Source organism: Oryzias latipes, chromosome 10, assembly GCF_002234675.1.
Source record: "Oryzias latipes chromosome 10, ASM223467v1".
NCBI classification, from domain to species: domain Eukaryota; kingdom Metazoa; phylum Chordata; class Actinopteri; order Beloniformes; family Adrianichthyidae; genus Oryzias; species Oryzias latipes.
The window spans coordinates 11,425,197-11,443,577 of NC_019868.2; the positions used below are offsets into that span (position 1 = coordinate 11,425,197).

The 18,381-nt window shown below is 38.8% G+C and overlaps 1 protein-coding gene across 2 annotated transcripts in view; it reads left to right on the forward strand.

Annotated features, from left to right (window-relative positions):
• Positions 1–14,391, forward strand: part of LOC100049480 (vascular endothelial growth factor receptor kdr-like) — a 42,746-nt gene extending 28,355 nt beyond the window's left edge. Inside the window, exons 24-30 of one of the 2 annotated variants that reach the window (XM_011479978.3) lie at positions 9–120; positions 4,137–4,236; positions 6,838–6,943; positions 8,164–8,288; positions 8,927–9,005; positions 10,054–10,154; positions 12,628–14,391. In XM_011479978.3, the coding sequence (XP_011478280.1) occupies positions 9–120; positions 4,137–4,236; positions 6,838–6,943; positions 8,164–8,288; positions 8,927–9,005; positions 10,054–10,154; positions 12,628–12,811 (807 nt within the window). In that variant the 3' untranslated portion in view covers positions 12,812–14,391. The remainder of the gene's footprint in view (positions 1–8; positions 121–4,136; positions 4,237–6,837; positions 6,944–8,163; positions 8,289–8,926; positions 9,006–10,053; positions 10,155–12,627) is intronic. The other variant, XM_020706464.2, reaches the window with a different exon arrangement.
• The last annotated feature ends 3,990 nt before the right edge of the window (positions 14,392–18,381 follow it).

Here is an 18,381-nt window from a genome sequence, read left to right on the forward strand (position 1 = left end):
TTTTACAGGCTCGACTGCCTCTCAAGTGGATGGCTCCTGAGGCCATTTTTGACAAGATTTACACCACCCAGAGTGATGTTTGGTCCTTTGGTGTTCTCATGTGGGAGATTTTCTCTTTGGGTAAGTGTCATGGATCCGTACTGATCTGTAAAGTCAGTTTAAATGAAGAAAACATTCACTTCCACAATTTTTTCACTTTTGAAGCCAAAAGATGGGCTCTATGATCAGGAAAAGTAAAAAATGAAAAAGTCAAAAAGATGCTCTTTTGATAGGAAAATTATATAAAATAGTTTTTTTAAGACAAATATTTTTCTAAAGCTTTCTGGTTTGTATTTTGTTCTTTTTCATGAAGAAAAATATTGTTTTCTTGCCAAACTACTTTATTACCATCTTTACCGGATATTGTGATGACTACTGGTGCTTAACTTCAGCAGGCAGCAATTTAGACCACATTACAAAGAGAGATAGCCTAAAAACAGGAAAAGAACACAAATCTTGAAAAGAAAATCACTAGAAAATAGTAAAATGATCTGTTTATGCAGCATTCATTTTTACAGAAAAAGAAATTTTATAATAGAATATCAATTTATAGAAACAGGGAGTTCTACACAAGCATTCAGAAAAGAAAAGAAAAGCTAAAAAAAATAAAAAAGAAGCTGACTGTTTTAGAATTACTTTAAATTGAATTTTGCACAGCCCCAAAATAAGAAATTTTGTTGCTAGTAATAAGCAAATGGTTTGTATTTTTTTGAGTTTTTATTTAACTAATTGTGATTTAAATAACTACTTTAAAATTGAATAAAAAATAACAGTGCAATTAAATTTTTTTGTTTCTAAAATCAAGTTTTTCTATTGTCAAAAGTAAGAAGCAAAAGGATTTTTTTGACAGTGCTGATTTTGAGAAAAGCTTGGAAAGGTGTGGAGCAAAGAGAAGTTAAAACTACTTAAAACCTGGTAAAATATCTTGAATTGCAGTGCATCAATATTTGCACAAAACACCTGCAACAAAACACACACACCCTCTGTAAGACGACTGCATCAATGAGCACTAAACCTAAGTGCTTATGGAAGGTTTGTGTGACTTATTCTGGACTTAGGGAGAGATGAAAGACAATTTAATGTTCTGGCAAATCATTAATTTATAAATAGTTTAGAATTCTATGGTGTCTATGTGATGTTTTAGCTAACATAAGGCCATCCTGCATATTTTGATGTTCAGTTTAAGTAGGGCTTGGTGGATTAGTTTTGTGCCTTCAGCATACAGCCTCACCAGATGCACAGAGTCATAACTATCTTCTTTCACTTTGTAATGATGCCTTTGGGACAAAGCCTGAGCTTGAATTGTCAGTCTGAGAAAACAATTTTTCCTGCTGCTCGTGCAGAAAACATTAGCATCTGTGTTGCCCTGCGAAAGCTGGGGACATTAAACCCACCTCACACACACTCACACACCCACATACACACACACACACACGTGTGTTTGATTCCAGCTGGTGACATAAAAAACATACAGAAATCAAACAGCCAGATCAGAGGGAAAAGGGCGTCCTGGGTGTAAACACATTGCCTGCCCGAAGGAAGATTTGTTCGCCAGTGAAGCATGACGAGGAGCTAACAGCACATTTTTCTTGTATGATTCAGTAAGACTAACTATGGAGAGTTTCGAGTAAAAAGTAGGCACCCACTCTGAATCTGTGTTTCCACAAATATTTGGTTTCGTCAGCCAGCAAAGTGGGAAAAAAAATTGTAACCAATTTCTGTTCAACAAACACGTAGATTCATTTTTTTCTCCCGCTTTTTGCACATCTGGAGGATGTTAGCTGGGCCTCAAAAGGCAAATCAGCACATAAAGATTAAAAGTAGCACAAAAAGAAGAAAATGCTAAAAAAAAAAAAAAAAAGCTTTGAACCTGATTATTCTTAGAGGTCAAACTCTGGTTACTTCAAGCTGGATCTTGGATCATTCATGAGCTAAAGTATGTCAATACTCCTGGAGAGTTCAGGTTTTTAGCTTACTAGTAAAATTATCCCTAAAGCTTTCCATTGTGTGATATCTAACTCTCTGTAAAATCAAAGTTTAGAAAGAAAAAAAATCTCTACATTATATTTGCTCAGATTTTTTCATAATGGCTCTTTTGTCTGAATAGAATAATCGGTTAGTGTTATAACTTTTTTCTACTGTGCTGTTGTTTTCCTTAAAAGCACCACATTAATTAATTTTTTCTACCAGTCCTGTCTTGTCAGAGCTGGAGAAACCAGCTGCAGGCCCCTTTATTTTATTTTATAATTTTATGGTTCAGTAGCTCGAAGCATGGGGAAGATTTGTGGTGAGTTCCTTCAGACCTTGGCTATTGTTGTTCTGTGTTGGATGACGTCTCACTGCTGGATGACAGGAGGTGGAGGAAAGTGCCTCTAGACTGAGTTTGGTTAGAACAGGAGCACATTTTTGCATTTCAGATTTGACATTTTTCAAAACATTCACTGTACTCTGTATCAAGCAAAAACTCAACAACTCAGAGCTCAAACTTATCTCAGAGAAAGCGTACTCCTGTTTATCTAAATGCTCTGGAGCTCCTGACTTGTACACCAAGGCTGAGTTGTTTTTTGAATCGAAGGAAATTTTTGCAGAATCCTTACGCCACGGACACACTGTGATGCATGTTCAAGAATGCACTGAGCGCGGGTTCTTGAACGCGCATTCAGCATATGGCGTTCACACTGGACTGTCTAGCCCATGTTCTCACAGTTGAAGGGGGCTTGGTCAAAAATTTGAAAGTGTCATGAAGCTTGCTCCAGTCTTGTTCTTTCACAGCTCTGTTCTGATATATGAAAGAATTGGTGTCATAGAATTCCAGCTGGGCACAAACTGTATTAATTGATTTCTCCTCCATAATCAACTTTGAAACGGTTGGCATTTCTGTGAATTAAAAAGGACCCATCCGAGTCCCTGATTGGTCAAGGTTTAACTGGTTAAACTTTTATCACGCAGTTAGTAGCCATGCGTTTTGAAGGTAGAGCTTGATAAAGGACTAAAAATCTTGTGTCGCGATGCGTGAATGTGATAGTGGAGGCCTGAAACGCTCATGTCCGCGTGTTTACATAGACTTTACATTGAAAGAAGTCACTTGAATGATCGTTTCCAAAGCCAATGCAAATGCAGGATCGGACTCACTTTAATTTTGTTTTTAACAATATTTCAGTTCAGTAACCTAATCATTTAAACTGTGAATTAATTCCACCTCGCTGCAAGTGTAGGGATTTAATGTGTCAATGATCCAAATGTAGAACAATGAAAAGGAAACTAATACCAACCACACCAATCAGAGCGGTTGTCTTGAGTGTAAAACCATATGGAGAAGGTTTCAGATAGTTTATAAATAATTCCCCTCATTTTTAACCTTACCTGTTTTTACAGTGGTGATAGTTTTGACATGGATTGATAGATCGCCATTGTATTTTCTAGACTTACATTTCCATGTATGCAGCAGCAGTGAAGCAGTGAATGAAGTCTAGTCCAGATTATTTTCTCAGCATTTCTTCACACTAGACTTCATGTCACTTCATGGGGTTCACAGTGACCACACCTAGAACTGTAACCCAAGAAGAACGGTAACTTCTGGAAATGTATTTTTCTACGCAGATCCCCGTTTTTGTCTTGTTGTTTTTGAGACACACAGCTGCGTAGAGATTAAGCTTGTTGTCATGGTAATTTGAACATACAGAAATATTGTCTCTGCTATGTCAGGGTGAGCAGTCATTTTAAGATCATTACCTGCTACTAAATGCATTCTTTTTTCTCTCACAGGGACCAGAGTACCCTGTGCTTTTGGTCTACACTGTTCTTTTCATTTATGTTCAAAAATAAACACCTCTTAAGGTTACATTTTAGGTAGCAAGTGACATGTCAGACAGATTAATGACCAGGCTGAACAAGAATAATAGCGGCATTCTTCTGCTGTGCTTGGTCAGTGAACCATGGTTGTGTAATACAAGAGTTTCTTATCCAAAGCACTTTACAGTAAACTTCTTTCAGTCTTGTTATAAACATCAGAGTATGTTTACATTGCATATATGTTTTTTTACGGCACATCAAACTCATTGTTCTGAATGTAATGCTGCTGCCCCTTCTCCTCTCAGGCGCCTCCCCGTATCCCGGCGTCCAGATTGATGAGGAGTTTTGCTGCAGGCTGAAGGAAGGGACCAGGATGAGGGCACCAGATTATGCTTCCTCTGAAATGTGAGAAATCCTATCAGTTATTACCTGCAAATGTCAAAGATAGTTCAAAGGGTGTCATGTAGCTTTATTAGACAGTCTGTGAGCAATGATGTCAAATGGTCATTGTCTGACCCACTCTACTTTTGATGAAGGCTGCTTGGACAGGCAGGTCAGAAGGTGATCTGGCAGTGAGTCGTACAGTGAAGGCAGCGAGAAAAATTAATTCTCGTCGATATAAAACAAAACGTGTTTTTTTTTTCTTCCTTTTTGGAGCTGTACCAGCAGCCACCTGATAAGAATCATGAGGAATCTTGCTTTTGAATGTTGCAGGAAGAATCATTAGCTACTGATTAGCTCTGCAGCTTTGGGTTTTTAGCTTTGAAGCTCTTTCTGGTTGAAAGACCTGGATCTTCTGAGCCTGAGCTTGAAGTGGAGAAGTCTTCTGTGTGTCACTGCTGTCACTAATTAACCAAAAGAGTTAAGGCCTTTTTATAAGTCAATCCTAGTTTGTAGAACGTTTCTATTGTACTTCAGCCTTACTCGTCATTCTTATCGTCAAACAAATCATTCAGATTCTAAAGCTTTTTGTGTAAAAGTTGCCGAATAAACACATCGGCTGCTTAAAAGAGACGGTGATTAGAAATAATAGACAAAATGCAACACAGATTGTAGCTTTCAACCAGAGCCAAGAATATGAAGTTTTTTTCCACCTCAGTTCAAGCTTACATTAAAGAAAACTGACCTGCCAGATTAAATACTTTGCATTCTTAGGACTGTGAGGCCTGCCTCCAATTTAAAGCTGAGATAAAACCTTCTGGTATCGGTGTAAACTGGATGTACTCGGTCTGTGGGGTGAATTCTCTTGATCCTCTCAAGAGCTCTGCAGTTAATCACAGGTGTGTCTAAGCCCAGGTTTTGACACCATGACCCTCGGCGCAGAAGACTACAAGAATGATGAGAACCACATGAGGTTGCTGGCAGTGCCATTTAATTTGAATCTCGATTCATGTGGAATGTTTTCTACTGCCTCTTAGCAAAAATGCCCGACTCTGATCCATCACAGAAGAATTTAGTGGATTCTTTGCAGAAAGCGGGAGAAGATCATGAGGATGCTCATTTCTTTTGTTCATTCCACTTCATTTCTACAGAAATCTTCCTCTTTAAATCAAAACAAAACATGGGTAGACATGCTATTTCTCTTCATGGCAGGAAATGTTGTTCAAATTGTGCCGACATGCATTATATCTACGTCTATCCAGTGTTTTCTATAAGAGATATGATCAGGTTATCCACTTCCTGTCACTGCTGAAAGGAGCAGCACCTGAACACACATTTCTGACATTTATTAAAGTCCCACTCCGAACATCTTTTCATCTTTTAAAAGTGTTCCCAGTGGTATTTTAATTATGATTATCCCATTTTTAGGCAAAATCAAAAATCCTGTGTCGCTTTCTAAGACACAGTTTCTACAGAGCGGAGTTCATCAGAAACTTTACTCTGAGTTGTGGGCGGGACTGTTGGCACGGATAATCCCACGCTCCTTTTCTATCATCCCTTTGTTTACACACTCTCCCACTATCTTACAGCCCCTCACAACCCCAAGCTAATATTAGCGATGCAACAAAAATGGCAAACAATATTGAAACTATCCAGCCATACAGTTTGGAGCCAAATGTCAGCCCAAAAAGTGGGAAAACGAAACATTAATGGATCTATTTGTCTGCAAGTGGATGCATCATAATAGAGCAGAGCAGGGAGTTTGATTCTAGTTTGAACGTAACAACTATAAGCTTTTTCAAACACTATTTTTTCGTCTTGTACTGATTCACAACGATTTGAATAAAGACAGACTCAAAAATGCAATTTAAGCCTAATAGTCCTTATTTATGTCCAAGATTATGAGAAAAATGCTTCAAGAACATGTTAAAATAATCAAAAACACCATTTTCATTGGAGTGGGTGTTTAAGGTCTCAGCTGAAGCTGGCTCTTTAAAGCTGGTCCGACAATCTTGCACAGACAAACAGGTACTGTGATCCTGCAGCAAGAGACCAAAAAACTACTAAACCTCAAAGCCCAGCTGAGTCTGTTGACGGATGAGAGACACATTGGTTACATTAATGCACATCACAGATGGATGTCTAATTAAAGTCATGCTGCAAACAGTTGAAGCAACAGAAGCGGAGTTCTGTTTCTAATCCTCTCCTGAATGGGGGAGGCTACAGCAAAGAAAAGTCATGTAAAGGTTTGGAGGCTCCCCACATGGGCAGAGATGCTGACAGCTTGTCAGAAAGCTGATCGTGGCTGTGGGCTCTCAGAGTCACACAGAGTCCCGAAGGCTCAGGATTAGCACAATAAAAGAGAGGGAACGAGGTATGTTTGAACGGTCTGGATGACAGCTAACAGAGCTGGAGCAGATGTGGTTTCTGGAGCAGAACTTTGTTCACTGAAGGTGAAAAGACCACCGGTCCTGGGGTGGTTGTTTCTCCTCCTTTACATTAAACAATACATCATTCCAAACACACTGCCTGCTGCTTTTGGCGTAAGGAATGACTGTCCCGTTTGTTTAGGTTCCCTGTCTATCATGCAGTAAGGACTGAGAGAGGTTTGTTTTTCACTCACAGATACCAGACCATGCTGGACTGTTGGCAGGGCGAGCCGAAGGAGCGACCAACCTTCACTGAGCTGGTCGAGAGGCTCGGAGACCTGCTCCAGGCCAGCGTGCAACAGGTATGCAGCAAAAAAAACTGTTTCTTCATGTCTTATTATCTGCACCTTCTGCAACCATTAAAAAAGGTCAATTGGTGAACAAATATTAATATTAGAAAGGTAAAAAATACTGGTCTCCATGAAGTTTGAATGGAGGAGAATAAAGAGGAGAGTACTGCTTTACTTCACTTGGAGGTCACAACCACCCTTTAGCTCTTTATTTGCATCTTAGTAAGCAGAAATAGAAGTATCTCAATTAGAATTCATTGGATATTCATGTTAAATATTTCATTCATACATGTATTAGTCTACGTATGACCCTTTTTGGTTAAGAAAATACTTTTTAAAGAGCATTAGTCTTAGAATATTTACACCCTGGACTATGGCTTTTAATCTTTTGTGCCCAAAATAAAGTGTTGTATCAGTTTTCTATTTAGTGTTACCATTTCATGAAAATATTCGTTTTTTCTAATTAGGAAGGTTGTGGCAAACACTTTTATTCAAAGTAATTTACTGGCTTCTCACTGTTAGGGTTACTTAGGGGTTAAGTGTCTTGCTTAAAGGCACAAAGACCATCAAGCCCAGGAGTTTAACTCCCAAACAGTAACAAATTGGCAGGAGGCTTCTTAACCCACTGAGCTACTACAAACCACATTCTTTTCAAACTAAACGTGATTCCTGAAGTTAAATTAATTCTGGATGGATGTCAAACCGAAATTCATTCATTTTGTGTCTAAGATGGGCTTTCTGAACCCCTAAATTCACCAAAGCAACAGGAAGAAATGTTTATATTTGCATTTATTATTTCAAGAAAGGTAAAATAAACCATTATAAAAAGTTCTGCCACACATGGCGTCACACAAAAGCAGTAAAATAAATACAATGAAGTTGTAAGACAGTTTTTGTCCACTCTACACTCCATGACTCACTATCTTGCAAGTTTCTTGTTTCCTATAATTTATTGTTTTTTTCAGTCTGTATTTTGTTTTCTGCAGCCATCTTTTCAAATACATTCATTCTCTGACAGTTGTTCAATTTCATGTTGCACTGCTTTGTGTTTGTCTTGTCAGTAATGCGATTCCAGCGCTCGAAGGCTTACAATGAACTATGCTTCCTGCTCCAACTTCATGATTGCAGATTTATAATGCGTGACCTTGGTTTTTTTGGCTTCTTACCACCACCTGTGGATATGCATAGCGCACATAGCATTGGCCGTAAATCCACTCCTTTTGTTGATTTAGGACGGCAAACACTACATACCCATCAACACAGCCCTACTGGTGACGGTGGGAGAACAGACCGCCTCAGTGCCGGCAGAGGAGACGTCCACACGGCCCATCTCCCTCCGCAACTCAGGGGGCACATGGTAAGAGCATTCATCATCCTTCACTTGCTTTTTTATTCATAAAACTGACACCAAGCTGATTATTTTGTCCACAAGTCTTTTATTTTCCCCCTGTGGACTGCTATTGGACTTTTGCAGAGAAGTTTTCACTGAAAACTGCTCAAAACAAGTATTTCCCCTCCTATTAAGCTCAGCTGGAGAACATTCTGGTCCGACCTGAGGACAATGACATATCTGCCTGGCACTTGATAAAAAATGAGCAGGCTGTAGCTCCTGAGGAGCAATGTGTTGTGACTCCTGTGAGGAATTTCCCTCAAAACCGCAGGGCCAACATTTCAAGACTGCGGTGTACTTAAAACAATATTTGTTGAGCTCTTGAGTTTTCACAGGTCCTCCTAGAGTGTTCATAGAGGAGGTGCTGAAAAGCAGCAATGACAGTTCAGGCTGGAGTTAAATCGCTGCCGTTTCAGCGGCGAGTGTTGAAACGCAAAGCAAACAGACCGTGTTTTCAAAGCATATTGTCAGAGATGCAGCGCACTGTTGATAAAGTGATTAACTTCCCGTAGTTTAGTTGCTGAACTTGACCTCAGCACAATTAAATGTTAATCTTTGGTCATTGTCAGAATATTCCGAAATAAAATATTTCTGAATTTTTTCAGGAACATCAAGATTCGTCCTGCAAGTGTAAAAACGTTCGATGAGGTCACCATGGAGAACGTCAAAAATGAGAAGCACGAAGTAAGTTTTCCATCCTAAAACTAAATTAGATTAGACACCTGTAGACTAAAGTTGTTACTTGATTCATATTTGGGTCATCTTTTTTTTCCAAATTACTGAATTTTTTGCACTATAGCTTGCATCGGAATATAAAAGCACATCGTCAATGAATAGTCTATTTTTTAAATTATGTCATATATAAGGTACACCGAACTATGAGGCGCATTAAGCAAGAGATAAATTATATGTCAGTCAGACTTTATTTTTTATTTATTTTTTACTTGTCCTATCCAACAGCTGAGCAAACAAATGAGAGCTGAAAGCCTCTTGTGTTGGACATGATTGGACAGGGGGTTATGAATCTTCTGACACACAAGGTGTATTTGAATAAACCCCTTTTGTAATTTAGGCTAAACTTTATATATGATATTTATATTTGTAATAATTTTTTGTTGGACCCGTCGGAAAAGAAGAGGACGGAAGAAGAGAGAGGGATTGGGGGGGGCTAGGAAGATGATTATAGAAGAGGGGGGGTAAATCATAAATCTTCACTCAGAAGCATGTCAACACGTACACAATAGAAAGTCAGTTAATAAAGTCTGACTTTATTAACTGTGTTCATGGTAACTCTAGTACTTGTTTGTAACACGCTACACATTAGCGTATTCACAATACCTGTAACTCCCAACCTTTTTTGCAACACGTAAAAAGCAAACTGATACCACTATAACAAATGTTACTGTGACTATGCTAAACTTCTAACCTTTTTAGCAATACATGAGAAAAAAAACAGTTTGACACGTTACACATTAGCCGCTTTAGGGTATTTACAACAAAAACACCCAACCTCGTTTGGAACTTGTACAAAAATCAGACTAACATTTAGACAGAGCGCTATGTACCTCTCAAAATTAACTAAGAGCTGTTGCTTTTTGAAAAAAACTCAGCTTTTTAGGTGTGTCTTATAGTGCAGAAAATATGGTATCTTGAAACTAAACACTCAACTAAGCAGTAAACAAAAGCAGTCTTTTGCTGTCTTCACCCTCTGCTGTTTTTCAATCCTCTTCAGGGTCAGTCAGACAGTGGGATGGGCCTTTCATCGGACACCATGAAGACTCTTATGCGCTTCGAGTCGTTGGCAGGGCGACCTCTGAGCATCATGGCTTTGGCGTACGTATACCACGCCACGAGTGACACAAACCCATAGTAGGAGGCTGGAAAGTACCTGCTTAGAAACCTCCCCGCTGTGCTGGAATGTATACGTGTAACTGTGGAACAAACACAAAGTGTCTTTTACCTTTACAAACTTTTTGAGGCACAAAGGGGAAGTGGGCGGTGAAAATCTTGAGGGTGACGAGCTGAGGGTCCAAAAACAAAGGTTTGACTGTTTTAAAGAGAGGACACTAAAAAGTCTTTGTTTTCATCGTGTGCGCCCTCAATGAGAGGCCTCCCATGATGATCTGAGTCACGGCTCTCTGAAGAAAGGCAGTCTTTACCCCAAAATCCTGCAGATTATTTTGATGACTTTAAGATGGCGATTTAAGAAAAAGAAAGTTCTAGACAATGTACTCCCACGTGAGAAGCTTTTGAAGACAGTCCTTTAAATCTTCCTCTTGTTGGGGTCTCTGTGGGTGTCTGAGGGCTAAAGGGTAAGTTTACAGCAACTCAGTGGCAGGGTTAATGTAAAAGGTCACACCCCTGAACCCAGTAATTACACTTCAAACCTTTTTCACCATTTTCTCTTCTCATTTGAGTTATTTTAGCAAAGTGCTGTCGATTTACCTCCATGGACTTGCTAGAAGGATAGTGAACTTCACTCTTTACTTAAAAGCTTTAGCTACATTACTAAGGTCAAACGTGTCAAAAGCTGCAAAGAGCTAATGAAAGACTCTCAAATGCTGCAATTAATTGAGACCCTCTCAGTGTGTAGAAGGCCTGCTTGACTCATCTGGACCTCAGTCTTGCAGACAGAGTTAACTGTGGAATCCAGAGAATGATCTACTTCAAGGGGACGACTTTCCCGCCTGGAGGTCTCTCAATCACTGCACCCTTTGAACTCCAGAGCGCGTGTTTGTTCCTGTGTGGTGGTCCACCTGAAGCCCCCTGGTCTGTAGCCCCTCTTCCATCAAAGATGGCATTTGAGAAGACACATTTTTATTCCCTGAAAATCTATAATCTTACACAAAAATGTAAGCCTTTGTTCCCTTGTTTCATTTTGTTCCTCTTCCAATGTTTGGGGTATTTTTCTTTTTTTCTTCTTCTTCTTTTTTTTAATGCAGTGTTTGCCAGGTAGTTTAATAATCCCGGCTACATTCCAGTAGAGCCGCGTCTTTTCCCCCGCTGGGAACTGACCCTTTGGTCTGGAAAGGGGAGCTCTGGAAACCCATGGCAACGTCCAAAACAATAAGACTCACGTATTCATATTCTGGGAATCAAATGAAGCAGAAAACGCTCAGGATGATTGATTACATCACATGTGAATGAGGGACATTTCATCTGAGTGTATGGCTTCTCAACAGACTTTTCTTTAAGGGGAAGATGTCAAAACAGCCTTCTGTTTAAGGTTGAACACTTACTTCTTTTGTGATTTTCTCTGTATGTTTAAGTGCACAGCTTGTTCACCCTAAATCACTAAAGAACACAGTTTTACTCTGACTCTGCGCCTCATAGCTGTCACAATCAGATCACAACGTCTCTGATGTCTCTGTTGTGGATGAATTCCCCTGCTCTGTTTACTGCTCTGCTCTTTGATATACAACACATTTTCATGCATTGTTTATTATGAAAGAAGATATATTAGCTGATTTATTTCACTGAAAAAACCTGCATCTGACCTGGCTGCTTTTTTAGGTTAGGTGTACCAGTTTTTTGTGAGTTACGTTCTCACCAAGCATGTGAAGCATGATCTTGAACGGGCATTTAGCCCAGGATGTTCAAACAGGATGAGCGGGGGGTGGGGGGTTCTATTGGCACTACCATCTATGGAATAGGGACGCCATCCATAGATCACTACCAAATATCAGTATCTGGTTGGTCAAAGTTTGACATGACCCGCAACATACATTCAGTGGATGAGGATTTTGTACGTAAAAGCCCAAAAACTGTCGTGGAAACTTACGTAACGACACGTGAACACAAGTTTTGAATGTTGAAGCCCAAAACGTCTGATTATATAAATTTTTCATTGAAATTCGTCGCATAACGTAGCTTTAGAGGTTTTATAACTTGAACAATGAACCAATATTTTAATGATGAAATGAGAAGGTTTTATTTTCTAAAGCTTAAATTTCAGAAAGAAAGTTATTTGACATTTTTGTTCAATTAACCCCTAGATGCCTTACTGTATGCCAGGCTTTATGTCACGGATCAGGGAAAAAGAGAACTGCTGAAGACATCGCTTTTTTGATGCCTGACTTATAGTCAGGCATCAAAAAAATTCTCTAATGTTTTTGTTTTCATGAAGATGCTAAATTTTGGAGCTGAGGTGTTTAGATGCACATTTGCATCAATAGGCATTAAGGGGTTAATGACAAATACCTCTGTGTGGACAAACAAGCCTGTTTTGAAGGAGTTCCACCTCCTTCCTCTTAAAATCTATCTTGAATTAGGCAGAAGCTGAGCTTGCTGCTGTTTTTCTCCTCAGGAAGAAGGCAGTAAGTAAGAGCAAGGAGTCGGTGCTGAGTGACGCAGAGAAGGAGAGCTTCCTTCCCGAGATTCCTCCTTTGGACTTCACTCTGGATGACTCGGTTCTGGATGCCAGCCTGGAGTGTCACAGCCCTCCGCCCGACTACAACTATGTGGTGCGCTACTCCACCCCTCCTGTCTAGCATCCCACCTTTTTCCAGCGGAGAATCTCACGAGTGAAAGGCCTCGGCTTTGTTTTGCCCTGCTTTGACTCTTGATCCAAAATGTTCTCTGGCGCGGATTGGGATTTGGAAAATCTCTTGTACTGTTTCGAAAATGATCAACTTCACATCATCCGACCTCCAGAGAGTCAACTGTGCAACAAAAGCAAACCTGTGGACTGTTGATCTGGTCTTGAGGTGTTAGTGCTGCTGGTCCATTCCACTTTCACTGAGATGTGTCGTACAGCTGAAAGCAGGCTCAGGTATTATTATTTAGATCTACTGTGAAACAAATCACATTAATTTCAGCTTCACCACAGCTCTGAAAATGATGATGATGAGGATGAAGATAAAGGACAGGTAAAGTTAAGCAGTGTTATTTTTCCATAAACAAAAAGTCGATTATTAAAAAACAAACGGGGGATTGTGTCCATGTCAGGGAAACTTTTGTAATTTACGTCCTAATTGCATTCTTAAAAACAAAAAAAGGAATCAAAGTCAGCTCCACAAACTCAGGATGACTCAGAGTGGCAGAGAGGTGCACTCTGGGTGTTTTTTTGATCTCTCTTGACTTTGGGAAAATCACAGGTTATTGGGGGAAACAGGGTTCAGCTTTAATCATGCAGCTCAACCGCAGCTCAACCAAAGTGTTGCAATTAGTCACTGCACGTGCACATTCATCTCCCTTCCTGCGCCAGTTAGGGTGTTAAAGAAACGTTGTGTTGGTTTTTTTGGGCCAAACCTAAAGGGAAATAAAACCTGATTTGTATATTCTGTAAAAATGTAGTTAAAGCATAGGAAAGTGAAGGAGACGTTGCAGAAACACTTAATTCCAAAGCACTACCGATATGAATTATTTATATCCATAGTTAACACTGTCATTTAGTCATGCAGTTTTGTTCATTTAGTCTAGTGTGTAACCAACTTTCTTGTCACCCCTCCATTGTTTAATCCCTGCTGTATTGAAGCTGCGCTGACCTCCACCCTTTCTCTGGTTTGTCGTATTTTAACATCTTTTGCAGCATTTCATTCACAGGAGGAGTGTTTCTCTCGTTCAATCTTGTAGTCGAGCACAAACTTGGCAGGTAGTTATTTTATGTTTGACTAGAAAAGCAGTATTTGTGTCATTGAGTTAACTCCAAGTGTGTTTTATTTTGAAGGACATGACTATGCACTGATACTTCGAGTATAACTCTGTTATTGTATTTTAACATATTTTATTGTGAGACAGTGTTAAAGGTCAAATGTTTCAAAGGTGTTTTTGTTCATATTTAACTCTCATCTATATATTAGGAAAATAACATTTCTGTATTTGTTTTTAATGTGTCGTAACACAATCATGCTTTCTGTTATCAGACACTTCTAACTTTTTACTACTTATATCTTAATTTCAAAGCTAACAGTGTTCTGGGTTTGTTTTTAGTTTTATTGCTGACCATATTCAGAAATTTGTTTTTTACATTTTTCCATCATTTACAAGAACTAATGAGTTTTTTCTGCAGCTTAAAGTTAATGAGTTCATGAGTTTTAAAAAGATGAATAAAGATTTATATATTTATGCATCCCTTGTTGTCTTCAATTCATACTTTTGGAAGTGCAGACATTTCTACATGAAACTGTTTTTACAGACAAACATGTGTTTATCAGTGTGAACATTTTCTGTACAAAAACATTGCATTTTTCTGAGAATGGAGAATATTTTGATTCTAATCTTCCTTCTGTTGCACGTGTCTACTATGTACCCGAAACAGCACAAAGTTTACAACTCAAGCTACAATTTGTCATAAAAGTAATTACCAGACACACACGTCACAATTCATCAATAATAAAAATCAATCCGATTATATCAACAAATATTACATAATAAAAATCAGAGGGTTTTCCCAACATTTTTTTAAAGAAATAAATTACTTTTTAGCTGTTTTGAATATTTATGTTTTTTCTTCAAAATTGTTTTTATTGGATTTTAGAGCAGCAATAGTAAACACATGATAACAACAATGATTACACTTTTTTTTCCTCCCCCCCATTGAAACCTAGAACAAAAACAAAAACAAAAAAACAAACAAAAAAAAACCCAAACAGAAAGGCGATACACATCCCATCACTAAGCCTAATATACACCAAAAACTTACAATAATAGTAATGAATCATTAAAATTAAGAAAATAAAATGGCAGCACAACATATGTGATATATCAAAAGAAACTCTCCAGGGATCACGAATAGGAGATGTGTAAAGCATTAGAACACACACAAAAAAAAAAGAATAAACATAAAAAAGGTTTTCATAAATAGAGAACAAATAGTTCAGGTCAGTGATATTTTAAAGTAACAATGAGTGAGCGCAAACGAAATAATCGAAATACCTAAAAGTATATTTTTTAGGAAAATGAGAGCCAGCTATGTGGGTATGTTACGTGATTGTAAGGTGTTAACATGTCAGAAAAAGGGTTGCCAAATTTTAAAGAACTTGCCCGTGGCGCCACGTAGAGTAAACTTAATCTTTTCAAGTTTACTATAGTGCAAAACATCCTTGATCCAGATTTCTAGCGTAGGAGGACAGGGAGACTTCCAACACAACAAAATCCTGCGTCTTGCCAAAAAAGTGAGAAGTGCCCCAAAATCAGATTGTAGTGTTGGCAAGTTTGTCATATTGGGGATGACCCCAAACAAGGCAGTTAACGGCTCAGGTTTGAGGGGCAATTTGAGGGTCTGCGATAAGAATCCGAAGACGTTAGTCCAGTATTGTGCAAGTGATGGACATGACCAAAACATATGAGTAGAAGAGGCGGGGGAGTGGTGACAACGATCGCATTCAGGATTAATATCTGGGTATATCCGAGAGAGTCGAGATTTAGTCCAGTGTGTTCGGTGCAAAACTTTGAATATTTATGTTTTTTATAAGCAAGAATCAAGGTTAGGTAGCAGGTGGACATTTTTTAAATCAAAAGTTACTATGTGCATCTTTGAATAAGGATAGATTTTTGTAAAGAGTGACAAACAAGAAGGTGGTAAGTAACCCACCTGACTTACTTCTGTAACAACTGTTACCACAGGGGTTTACTAAAAAACAGGCCCATCAAGATCCTGAATTAATCATCATTCTGTAACCGTTGTGCTATCCGAGGCACTTTAACTTTATCTAGACCCACTAGACAGTGCTCTGAACCTTTTTTCTTCAATGATTTGTGATCTTCACTGGTGTCCATGGATTACATGAAATCTTTCCACCTTTATCCACCTTTGTCATGGTAGAAAGAACACGTCAATGTAAGGGTGGGGTCATCTAAGATAGCACAAGGGTTAGAAATAAGACATGAAAATCAAAGCAGAATGAAGAAAAAGCCCTGAGAACAGAAAAAATGGATAGATGATTGTGAGTCTTCACAGATAAAAGCAGATTATTCACAGCAACATTTTAATAAAGAACGTCCAATCTGAGCATGTAAAGCAGAAAATGTTTAAAGTACCCAACCGTTCATTCTAAAGAGGAAGCTCCAGTCAATAAATATTTTGAACACAATAATTCATACTTTGCATAAATCTGGGATAAAAAGGTTTTTTTCAATCAACTCCAGCAGCATCAGAGACTGAAAAGAAGCTGAAAGAGGCATTAGGCAGGAAACAAAATAACCTTAAACCTTCCTAACCCTTTAACTGTCTGCTTGAACAAACATTGAGCAGACATTATTACAAACAGTGATTGTGTGTGTTACTCACGCCATTAGCAGCAGAAATGTTTTCATTGTTTTTTTCTTGGTTGGATAGTTAATAAAACGACATCAATAAACAATTAATAATAGGTCAAAGAAGTCTGTTTCACCACTGGGAAAAAATTATTCATTCAAAATCATAAAAATGTTAACATGTTTATTTTTGATGATCACTTTTAATGCTTCATATTTAGAAGGCATCTTCTCCTAAGGTTGTTTTTTTTTTCTTTTTAAATGAATGCTTCTCAGCTGTACCCATTGAGGTTGGTTTGGACTGGAATGTACCATCAGTGCTGATGCCCTCTGCTGCTTCTTGGACTGTGAAGGACTCACTTCCTTGCCGGGGCGAGGTGTCGGCAGCCTGTCTGCACGCCCGGACAATGCCAAAGTGGGAAAGGAAGGAACTTTTAATCATCCTGGTTCTGGTTACGACCGGAGAGCTTACCGGCTATGGGCGTGTCTGAGGACGAGACCCCAAAACGAGCTCAGCCTGTCCTCTCAGCCTTTGTTTACTGAGCATCAGCAGCATACACATCTCAACAACTTCAAATACCGACTATTTCAAAATTATATGATGCAAACAAACAGGGGAAGGATGTTGGACAGGGGGGGGGGGGGGGGGGGAGACTGTGGCTGTCAAATTTTGTGTTTTTTCCTATCATGTGGATGAACACAGTACATTTCCACACAGCGTAAATCAGAGGATCTCCTCAATTGGGGCATTTCTCAAGGTTCAATCATCAACTCATTTAAAAGCTGCTGATTAAATGTGCCTTTCTGATGCACATTTCTCCCATTTTTACTGAGAAAGAATGAACCAATCAAGTAACATCTTTTGTAATTTGGGATTATTGAGTTTGGCCATGAAACATTGGATAAATCAATCCGGTCACATCCAGAGATCCTGAAAGAAACTGATGGTTTATCCCAATTTTCCAATAGAAGCTCAAAGGCGTGACACCGTATCCCACATGGGAATTTTTATTGTCTAAAGGAGAGCAGAAAAACTGGTGTTATGGTTCACTATAGCTCTCATTCTTTAAATCTTTTACACAAAAGCAAATCGCAGAAAATGTGAGGCCCGTTTTACAAGTTAAAGCTCCAGATCATTGAGGACGAGGCAGAAAACCTCCCCAACTGAAACCAGCTCAAAAGAAAAAAAATCAATGAAAAACTTTCAAACAATTAAATCAACAAAGAAATCATAATCAATTGTTTCTAATTTCACCTATACTGGATATCATTTCCCCAAAATGACAGTTTTCCAAAGTTACATCTTTCAGAAAAGTTTCCCAGATCATTAAAACTTCACAAAATATCATTTCTAGCAAAACATAATGGGACCTTGCAGTATTATTTAACCACTAAAATAAACAAAACCTTGCATTTAATTTAGCTTATCTTCACAAGTTCATTCTTCACAGTCATCTATCTGGGCAAACATTTCCCTTAATTCAACAGCGTTTTGCTCTCAGGGTGTCAGAGCTTTTGCAAATGAAAACCTTTTCTGCAGATAAGTCAGTCTTATCTACATGGAGTAATAAATCGGCTGTTGAGATGCAACAGATGGAGGTGATCTTTAATAAGACGTCCTTTGTCGTTATCAGGAGATGCAGGGAAAACGATGGACTGCAGTGTCGCTCAGACAACTTCCACACAAACTTCCACCAATGTCCGCTTTGAATTTGTGCAATTTGTTTTCTTCATTCAACAATTGCACTTGTGAGCCTTCTCACCCCCCTTCCACTTCCCCGTGAGCACTTCCACAGCCTCTTCCCAAAGCAAACAGACCTGCAAAAACAGCTCATTAATCTCTGAGAAACTAGCTGCTAATGAA